General features: G+C 61.8%; 2 protein-coding genes across 2 annotated transcripts; one reads left to right on the top strand and one right to left on the bottom strand.

Annotated features, from left to right (window-relative positions):
* Position 1: 1 nt before the first annotated feature.
* KIFC2 (kinesin family member C2) lies at positions 2 to 6,918 on the top strand (the record flags this gene model as incomplete). The annotated part of the gene is made up of 17 exons (XM_008571754.1): positions 2 to 59; positions 196 to 347; positions 428 to 566; positions 850 to 995; positions 1,080 to 1,145; positions 1,241 to 1,369; positions 1,762 to 1,839; positions 1,962 to 2,076; positions 2,167 to 2,276; positions 2,745 to 2,853; positions 2,962 to 3,119; positions 4,715 to 4,819; positions 4,894 to 5,015; positions 5,113 to 5,236; positions 5,340 to 5,469; positions 5,558 to 5,814; positions 5,922 to 6,918. Coding segments are annotated over 17 exons (2,253 nt in total), but the record flags the coding sequence as incomplete, so codon positions are not given.
* Positions 6,533 to 9,407, bottom strand: FOXH1 (forkhead box H1). Its single transcript, XM_008571737.1, has 3 exons — positions 8,376 to 9,407; positions 7,945 to 8,049; positions 6,533 to 7,858 (listed from the first exon to the last, which is right to left on the bottom strand). The coding sequence occupies exons 1-3, from the start codon at positions 8,547 to 8,549 to the stop codon at positions 7,031 to 7,033; spliced, it is 1,107 nt and encodes a 368-aa protein (XP_008569959.1). The 5' UTR covers positions 8,550 to 9,407; the 3' UTR covers positions 6,533 to 7,030.
* Positions 9,408 to 10,268: the final 861 nt, after the last annotated feature.

Genomic DNA, 10,268 nt, shown 5'->3' with positions numbered 1-10,268 from the left:
TCGCCGTCGTTCCGACGAGCCCGCGCCGGAACTGTGGACCGAGCTGACCGGCCGGGCCGGTAGGTGCGGGCAGCAGTGAGGGAGCCCCGCCGTCCGGGAGGGGGAGGCGCGCTCGTGACCTCACCGGGAGAGAGCGAAGGCCCAGCCTCCCACACGTGACCCGAGGCCTCTCCCCTCCCTCCACTCGCTTCGCAGCTTGCTCCGAGTCTACGGATGGGCCGGAAGGGGGACCCGAGGGCCGTCCCCCCGAAGTGTCCCTAGAAGAGGCCCTCGTGCGCCTCGCTGAGTTCCTCTCCGGCCAGTTGGGGGCGGAAGAAAGTTGCGGGGATCCTCCCGACCTGGGCAAGGTGAGCAAGGCAGAGGCTGTCTCTAGCAACCAGGCCGTCCTCCACGGTCTTCTCTGTTCCGATTCTTATTTCCTTCGCAGCCCCGGGATGTTCCCCCACTCTTGGCAGTGACCAGTCAACTCCTGGCCCTTCTGGCGTGGATTCGGAGCCCCAGAGGGAGGCAGACCTTGCTCCAGGGCACTCAGGCAGCCTCACGGGTGCAGCCCCCAGCTCCAGATGGTGCGTAAGGGGTAGTAAGCAGGAAGAGGACTCGGTGGGGGGAGCGAAGCCCACCAGAACGTGGGCGGCCTTGGGCTGGCTGCGTAGTTCAGTTGGCAGAGTGCAGTGTTGATAACACTGAGGTCAACGATTTAAATCCCCAAATCAGCTAGCTACCAAAAAAACGAAAACAAACAAGCAAGAAAACCTGGGCACCTGGAGTTCAGGGTCCCAAACCCAACCCTGTTTCTGAGGATTCAGGCCAGGGACCTCTTTAGTCCTGACGGGGCTCCCCTCATGCCAGGATCCGCATCCCAAGAGGAAAGCCCTTCCCACCCCACTGCAGCCCCAGGTGAGGCACCAAGGGGCGAGGTTCAGGCCCAACAGCCTCTCCAGTTGGAAGAGGACCAGAGAGCTTGGCAACGGCTGGAGCAGCTCATCCTTGGACAGGTGAGGAGAGCAGGAGTCAGACTGGACTGGGGACTGGGAGACTGGAAAAAGGAGCTCCACCCTGTGCCCCTCATTCCACCGCAGCTGGAAGAGCTGAAGCAGCAGCTGGAACAGCAGGAGGAGGAGCTGGGCAGACTGCGCCTGGGAGTGGTGAGGCTGTTGGGGGCGGGGTGCAGGGTTGGGGGGACGTGCGGGGTGGGGGGCAGGGCTTGCAGGTGATCCCTGATGACTTTCCTCTTTGCCAGGGGGCAACAGACTCAGAGAAAAGGGTCCAGCATTTAACTTTGGAGAACAAGGCCCTGAAACAGAGCTTGAGCCTCACTCGAGATCTGCTGCTGCACTGGGGTCCTAGCGCCCCGGCCAGGGCACCACAGGTACCCTGCTTCTCAGCTGCTACTGTCCCAGCAGCCCGGGGCTTCTGTACACCTGGCATTTGACAACAGGGCCCAAGCCTTCTCAGAACTTCATACTTGCTGAAGCAGGGCCTGACCGTAGATGGGTCCTGGGATGGTCCGTGCAGGGCAGCCTAATCAGGAAGGCTGGTAGCTGTGAAAGAACATCTTGTTCGTGGTTTCTCTGAATGACTGATCTCAAAAAAGCAGAGGAACTGGGGAAAGGAATCTTGCACAGAGTTGGGAAGTATGGGTTTGTGGCTGGCTCTGCTCGTAGCTCCTGTCTTGACTTTGCTGTGAAATGGGACTACAGAATGCCCCTCCTTGAGTTTCTTTCTGGCTTTGTAGCCCACCTGGCTCCCACTGTCTTATAGGAGGAAGCCGAGGCACTGGTAGAGCTCCAGGTCCAGCTGCAGGAGGCCCAGGACACCACAGAAGCCCTGCGAGTCCAGGTAGGCTCGGAGACCAGGGATGAGGGGTCCCAGGGCAAGGAAGACTGGAGCACTGGGAGGGGGGCATCTGAGGCAGAGCCTGGTAAGTGTCTCTTTCTCAGTGACGGGTGGGGGCGGGGCAGCTGGGGGTGCAGGAGGTACAGCTGCAGGGCCTTCGGAGGGCTCTCCAGCAGCTCCAGCAGGAGACAGAGCGAAACTGCAGATGGGAGCTGCAGCAGGTGCACGGGCAGCTGGCAGGTAAGGGCTGGGAGCCAGTGGGGCGAGGGGGAGAGCACATGGAAGGCTCTGGAGTCTGGACTTTCCCTTTCAACAGCCTTTTCTCTCCAGGACTTCGGGCACGGATGGCCAGCCTACGTCAGGGCTGCGGGGACCTCAGAGGACTGGTCAGCACCTTTACCCAGAGCTGTCAGGGTTCGCTAAGTGAGGCCCGGGGCCAGGTCAGGACCCACTCCTCTCCTAGCACCTCCTGTCTGGGCAGCTTGCTCACTGTTTTTCAGGGGTGGGGGGTAGGAAACCAGGAACCCTATTATTTTTTCCTCCCCAACCCTGGGGAGTTGCCTGGGTTAACAGATTAGTTGTAGGTTCTAGATCCAGAACAGCTTTTCTGATCCTCGGTATGATATTAGCTTTGAGTATGTCTGTCCAGTGCAAACTTGATTGACAGCAGATCCTTCAGAGGATTACCAAGAAGTCCAGAGAGATAGATGATGTGATGTTCCTGTTGTTTATTCCTGGGCTTCCTATTGGGCCCACTGAATGATGCCGCTAGGGACCTGAAGCCACTGAGAGTTGTGGACCACCACAGCCGGGTGGTCACACGGTGGCTCCAGGTTGCTGTCAGCACCCAGCCCACCTGTAGCTCCCTGGCCACCTCCACATCCTTCCTCACATCTGTGTTCCCTCAGGTATCCTGGGCTCTGGGGGCACTGTCAGCTGGAGGAACTGGGACTCAGCTCCCTGAGGGGCAGCAGGGGGCTCCAGCTGGATGCCCGGGGCGGCCGCTGGAGCTCAAGGGTATGGCTGGCATGGGGAGTGGGGGTAGGGAGGGCAGGCTGGAGGAAATGGAACCTCTCCATGGTTCAGGGCCTGGGAGACTGTCGGCTGACTTGGTCTCCATCACAGGAAATATCCGTGTGTTGTGTCGGTTGAGGCCAGGGACACTCTCTAGCTTCCTAAGTGTGGATCCTGGCCCAAGGGGCACCATCACCACCTGCTATCGAGGGCGCCAGCGTCGCTTCCGCCTAGACTGGGTCTTCCCTCCAGACGCCAGCCAGGAGGAGGTGACAACCCCCCTTTGCACCTGTCTTGTCTCTTCCTTGGAGTCCCCCAGAGTCCAGAAGAGGCTCCAGCTTCCCCTTCCCTTTGTGTCTGCCCACCTGGAGGAGGAAGGGTGGCTGGGCTCCAGCAGGGGAGGGAAGAAGGCTGCAGGGTCTGGGAGGTGGATCTGACAGCCTGGCTGGGCACCTCCTTCCCTTACAGGTTTCTCCTTCTCTGCATCCCCCCACCATGCTCTGCAGGCCTAGGGGAAACAGATCTTCTGGTTTAGACAGGGAGGTCAGCATCTTCAAAGATAATTTTTTACCAGGAAGCTAAGGAAAATTAACCAAAGGTGACGTTTACTGTTCATGTAGAAGTGGCAGTAGAGCGCGGCTGGCGTGTTCCAGGAGTGGGCTCAGTGCCATGACCCCACTGGCAACGGCTTGAGGCCTCATCCTCTCCTGCTTTGCTGGCTGCCTACTTCCCTTCCTGGGGGCCCGGGTCCCAGCTATGAGGGCAGGCACCCTTCCTAGCTTGGTGGCCTCGAGGCAGGCAGTGGGGTGAGTGTGGCTGAGCATGTGAGATTCCAGCTTCGGTGCTCTCGCTGCCCTTTCCAGATCCCACTCTCCTTCCCGCTTCTCTTTTCCTGCCAGACACTAGTGGAAAGGCGGGGGCTCAAGCCCCAGTCATGGACTTGCTTCGCACATGCCATCTCCATGTGTACATAAACTTTGCTGCAAGAACTTCCATAGCTGAGAAGATGGATCAGGCAGGGACAGCGATGGCAGTGACTCAGGCTCAGTTGCTTGTGGGCCTCCCAGGAACAGTGCACTGGCAGTGCCCAGCAGGTGGCTGGGGGGTTAGCACTGACTCCTTGTTTTCCTCTGTTTATCCCACACCCCAAAGTACAGCCTGTACATGTGGCCTCCCTCCCCCCCACTCACTGTCCTCTGGGCAGCCCTTCTGGACAGGCCCTCCAACTCAATGTGTCTGAACCAAAGGTATCTGTCACCTGCTCCTCATCTGTGTTCCCATTTCTACAATGGCACCACAGTCCACACTCCACTTATCATCACACCCAGTGCCTTCTTTGTCCAGTCTCAAATCTTAGTGACCACACCAGCAATTCTGCATTCTGTCCTCATGGCGGCTGTTGCAGGTGTCCAGTTGCCAACAGGATGAATGTCCTAGTCCCATTCCCCTCATCTGCCTCTGCACTGTTTCGGGACCTGGGCTCCAACAGTCATGGCCACCATCCTCCACACTCATGGGGCCCTTCCTGGGCTCATCCTTTGTGTGTCCAGTGCTGCTCTGGCCCTCTGTGTACATTGCCCACCAATCCTCACAATGAGCACCACTGTAGTCCCCACCTCAGAGGAAAAACAGAGACAGGAAAGATAACGAGAAACTTGCTTTCAACCGCACCCCGCATTTGAACCAGCATCTGGGGTATCTGTTGGGGCATCCTGCCCTTCTCTATGGTCCCCTAGAGCCATCCTCCCAGGGGAATTAAGCTGTTCACACCCCACCCTTCACTGCACTCCACCCCGCCAGATCCTGAGTAGGTAACATGGGAGGGGCTCAGGACCCTTCTCAACCCTACCTACCCTGTTCCCAGGTCTTCAGGGAGCTGGAGCCAGCTGTGCTGTCCTGCCTCCGCGGCTACAGTGTCTGCATCTTCACCTACGGTCAGACCGGGACGGGGAAGACCTACAGCATGGAGGTGGGATGGAGCCCACACCCTGGGGGGAAAGGGGCTTAGATGTGAGCCCAATGTGGCACCCCACCCCTCCTCAGGGCCCACCTGAGGACCCAGGCATAGCTCCTAGGGCTCTGCAGTCGCTGTTCCGGGAGATGGGGGTTGGAGGGCAGCACCGCGTTACCCTCAGCATGGTGGAGATTTACAACGAGGCTGTCAGGTCAGAGCGGCACCATGGGCGTCTCCTTTCTGCCCCTTGTCCAGGGCCCCTACTGCTGCCTTGAGAACCCCTGAACCAAACCCTCCTTTCTCATCAGGGACCTCCTGGCCCCAGGGCCTCTGGAACGCCTGGCTGTGAGGCAGGGCCCAGAAGGCCAGGGGGGAATCCAGGTGGCTGGTCTCACCCACTGGGATGTGCCCAACCTGGAGACGCTGCACCAGGTAAGGCTGCCCAGTCAGACGCACAGCCTTCCGAGGCCCCGCCCTGTGCTTCTACCCGGAGGCGAGGGTTCTACACCTGGCGAACCCTGTCGCCCCACTCCAGATGCTGAGCCTGGGGAGGAGCAACCGGGCCACCGCCGCCACCGCCATGAACCCCCACAGCTCCCGCTCACACGCCCTGGTCACATTGACGCTGCGCGCGGCGTCTCCACCGCGCGCTCCGGACACCGCAGGTACCTCGGCCCGTGCCTGAGCCTTGCGGTGTTCTCAGCGTACCCGAGGCCCGACCTTCCTCTGCGTCGGGCTCGCTCGCCCCTGCAGGCACGCTGCACCTGGTAGACCTGGCTGGATCCGAGCGCGCATGGAAGGCGGGGGCGGTCGGCGCGCAGCGGGGAGACCCTGACGGCGCCGGGGGTTTGCGCGAGGCCCAGACTATCAATCGCTCGCTGTTGGCGCTAGGAGGCGTGATGGCCGCGCTGCGGGCCCACCGGCCGCACGTGCCTTTCCGCGACTCGCAGCTCACGCGCCTGCTGCAGCCGGCTCTCGGCCCCGGCACTACGGCTGCGCTGCTGCTGCAGGTGGGCGCCGGGCAGGCGCTGGGGCGGGGCACAGGCCCGCCCGAGGGTCGTTTGCATGCGAGGCGGCGCCTGCTCGGGGCCCGCCCACCAGCGCCGCTCACCCGCAGATCTCCACGCGACCGGAGGATCTCGGGGAGACCGTCTGCTCCCTCAAGTTCGCCGAACGGGTCGGCCGAGTGGAGCTGGGGCCAGCCCGGCGCCGCAGGGTCTCGCGCTCCGGGACGCCCTCATCCCTCAGTACCGACACCCCGCTCAGCGGCACCCCCTGCACTCCTACGCCGTCCCCCAGCAGCCCTCCAAGCCCCAGCCCCGACAGCGGCTCCGGCTCGGCCCTTGCGCCCCTAGAGGGCCTGCCCCAGTAGTCCTGAGTCGCGGCCCTCCCACGGGGTCTGGGAATGCGCGCCTCTGCTGGCAGAGGCAGCGGAGAAGTCGCTACATCCCGCCTCCCAGGGCACAACTTCGACCTCTCGGGGCCCACTGTCCCCCACACTTCCAGAGTTACCTCCCCCGCTCCCCAGCCAGTGAAGAGTGTGCCTGGAGAAATGATTGCCCCTTCCCCCACCTCCCATGAAGTCACAGGCCCTCAGCTCCCTTCTTATCACCATTTGCTGTTATCATGGCACACAGCAGGGAATCCCAGAGCCGCAGGAGCCAGACCCCAGCCAAGTGGTTACCCAAGTCACCACCCCTGCCCCCTAAATCGGACTTGGCATTAAAATGTTGTAAATTCCTTTATTATTATCTTCCCCACCACCAGCAAGACCATGTAGGATCCAGTTTTTATTCGCTAACCCCTTTCACCCAAAAGATGCTACCTCCTTCCCAGACAGTTGAGGGAGAGCATGACTTCAGGCTGGATCCACTATTAGGTTCTTCCTCCCCCAGCCTGGAGCCAGGGAGGGGAGGTGACAGATGGTGATGGATGGATGATGGTGGTCCTGAGAAGATAGAACCAGGAAGGGCTACTCCAGGCTGATCCCTGCTCCTCCAGCCTTGCCTCTCTGGGTGTGGGAGAGGCAGAGGCATGACTGGCCAGGGCCAGGGTTGTGCCCAGCTGGGCCACAGACCTTTGTGGGGTTGTCCAATAAACATTGTGTACTCTCAGCAAGTTGGTGCCTTGTGTTTTAAGACTACTGTGCTGCAGACACGTCCTGGCCTTGGTTCGCCATCAAGCCAGTGGGGGCAGGAGGAAAAATCAGCCCCTGCCCGAAGAGCCTCACAAGCTGTACCAGGAGAGCAGCCAGCCTGGAGCAGGTGCAGCCAGGTCCCGAGGGTGGCTGACCCACACATCATAGATGCTCTTGTTGGGTGGAACTCCCTGGAAAAGACTGTCTAGATCCCAGAGCAGCCCCGGGGGCCCTTGGGTCTCAGGGGCCACCCTCCAGTAAGCTGGGCTGGTTGAAGGTGGGCACCGGGGACAGGAAGTGGGTGGTAGTGGGGCCAAGGGCATTACCACATTGGGGGTGTAGATGGGCAAGTAGGAGGTGGGCAGCTGCCCCCAAAGTGAGGCCCTGTGTCCCCTGCTGGGCAATTCCCCAGCATGTGGGGTACCCTGTAGTAAGTGGAGGGGCCAGGCCCTGGGCTCTGGGGAGAGGGATGCAGGCCTGATGGTTCCCCCCTGTGAAGTCTCCCTCTCCACCCTCGTGGGCCCAGGGAGCGGGTAGATGGGCCACAGAGGACTCTCAGAGACATGCAGGGGTGGGGTGGTCACGGCCTCCTCCATACTGCACCCTGTGCCCACCGAAGCTGAGCTGCTCTGTGGCGCCAGTTGGTGCCAGGGTGCCCCCTCCCCCAGGTCCCCGAGCAGGGACTTAATGCTGAAGCCCTCGCTGGGCGGCGGTGGCGGGGGAATGGGAGGCCGGTAGGGCCGGCCATGCAGCACGTAGGGGCCCAGGTCCTTGGCGAAGGCTCTATGCGCACCCCCGTTCTGCCAGCGCCGGCACAGGGCAGTGTTCTGCAGCCGCAGCGCCTCCGCCGGGATCAGGCTCACGTCGACTGCCCAGAAGTTGCCTTTGGCCTGGGGCTTCGCTGGGTCCTTGGGCACCTGTTGTGGGGCGCAGGCGTGGGTGGGGCCGCCCGACCCCGGATGCTCAGGGCTTCTGCGCCTGCCCTCCCCCCACCCCGCCCCACCTTTCGGAAGCATCGGTTAGAGGAGAGGTTGTGGCGGATGGAGTCCTTCCAGCCTTCGTAGTCGTCCCTGAAGAAGGGGAACACGGCCTGGACCTGACGGATGATCTAAAACCATGGGGCGGCCAGCAGGCGCGTGAGCTGGGGCCAGGAGGGAGCAGTGCCCACCCCCTCCCCCACAGCTGGAGTCAGGGGCGCCTCGGCCCTCCCAGGGAACACTTCTGCATCTTAGGACGACGGGGTTCGAGGGCTCCCAGAGAAGTGTGGGGCCCAAGTTGCTCAGCTCTCGGGACCGGACCCTCTGGCATAGCTGGATGGGGCCGGGTGGGGCCAAGTGGGGGTGGAGGCCAGAGCCAGAGCCTGGAAGTAGGTGGGAACGGGTCTGAGGAAAGGTCCCACCACGGAGTGTGAGGGGAAATGGGGAACCCTCTCACCTGGGCCAGCTTCAGCCTGCGGGAGGGTGCGGCCTGAATCACCAAGGCGATCATGGCCAAGTAGGTGTAGGGGGGCTTGTCATGCCGCAGGTATATCTTCTTCCTCCTCTTGGGGGGCTGGGAGGGCAACTCAGCCTCCGGGGGCCCCACGCGGGAGTCGCTGCAGGGTCCCATGCAGGAGAGGCAGACAGCGTGGGCAGGGACCTGGCCTGGTGTTAGGCTCAGGGCTGGGACAGTGTGGCTAAGTAGGGCCGGGGTCTGAGGCCGGGCAGGAGCAGGCGGGCCCGGCCCTTTATCATTCGGATGGAAGGGGGAGGGGAGGGAGGGAAGGGAGGAAGACTGCGGTGGGGGAGGGGAGCATGCTGAGAGCTGCCACAATTAGCAGGTTTGGGTTAATCTGGAAGGGAGGGGCAGAGGATTCCAGTGGAGACTTGGGGCAACCTTCTGAGGCCTCAGTTCCCTCTACTGGGCTGCCTTTGGGTGCCCGGGCACCATCAAGGAACTGGAAGGGCTAAGGAAAAATTCTTTGAAGGCACCCAGGATCCATGATTACTTTATCCCGTCTGCCTGGCTCAGGTCTCAGACTCCTGTTTAACAGATGGGAGAGTGATTTGCCCATGCCAAGCTGCTGAGAAGGGGTGGGGGTTTCATCGGAGTTCAAGACCAAGCAGCTGATAGGACCTGGGCTCCAGGGGCTGGACATTCACCCACGACCTGATTAGGGAGGGCTTCCTAGAGGAAAAGGCCATGAAGCCCTTACCCTAGGAACAAAAGAGGGAAAAGGTTGACAAGTGATTTTCCCAGGAGCATGCTGTGGGAGCCCAGGTGGGCCCGTCACCTTCTCCTCCCCGGCCATTTGATCTGTGGCTCTGCCCCTCCAGTCAGTCAAGGCCTGCGCTCTGTACTTTGTCCCAAAACCCAGGTTCCCCTCCTCCACACTGGGCAAGTTCGCCCAAGAGGATATCAGGGCCAAGGCACCAGCTGTGGTGGTTAGTGCTGGTACCAGAACCAAGAGCCCCCAGACTCGAAGGGGATTGGGGATACACTTTATCCACTTTACTCTGAGAATGCAGCTGTTCCTGGGTAGCTTACAGTGGAAGAGGAAGCCTGGGACTGGGGTGGATGATATGTGTGGGGTGCCACGCTGTTCCTGCCCGCCCCACCCCTCATTGGGTTGTGCCCCTGCCCCCACTCTCTCGGACTCTCCCTTCACACCTCACCTGGCTTCCGCTAGACTCCTCTAACCTCCTCAACACCCCTCGGGCCCTCTCCTCCTTTGCGTTCCCAGGGCTCCTGCTGAGGCGTCCTCGCGTCTCACCAGGCTAATACCTACGGCCTCCTGGCCCCACTCGGTCAGCAAAGACGTCGTTCTCTCCTACAAGTCTTAAGCCACCCCCTCTCCACTGGTCGGCCCTTGCTTCCAGGATGAAGCCCGGCTCCTTGGTCTGGTGTTCAAGGCTCCTCGTGTCCCGACTGCTCACCTCCGCCCACACTCTCCCCTGCCGCCCCGAACTATCCCCTGGGCCGCTGCCCACTGTGCCTTTGCATACGCTGTTCCCTCCAACCGCCCATGATGCCTCTGCTTTGTCCGGCATAAACAGATGACCACCCTCCCTGGAGCCTCTTGACCACTTTCGCTTCCCGCCCCACCCAGGTCCCGAGGACGTCGCTGCCACCGAGGGGATCTCGCCGCAGGCTCCGCAGCCGTCCACTAAGGCGCCGTGGGCAGGCCCCGCCCCCGACAACCCGGCCCCGCTCCCTGACCCCAAGAGGCACGGCGGCTTCCGGCTCCGAGCCGCGCGGACCGGAAGTGTAGCGTTGCCATGGCGAGGGCTGGGCGCGGGGCCCGCCCCCGCGGCGCCTGCAGGAGCGCGGGCCTGCCTGACCGGCGGC

Source organism: Galeopterus variegatus, unplaced genomic scaffold (genome assembly GCF_000696425.1).
Source record: "Galeopterus variegatus unplaced genomic scaffold, G_variegatus-3.0.2 Scaffold714, whole genome shotgun sequence".
NCBI classification, from domain to species: Eukaryota; Metazoa; Chordata; class Mammalia; order Dermoptera; family Cynocephalidae; genus Galeopterus; species Galeopterus variegatus.
Note: the sequence above shows the minus strand (reverse complement) of the source record. Positions and strands in the feature narration are given on the sequence as shown.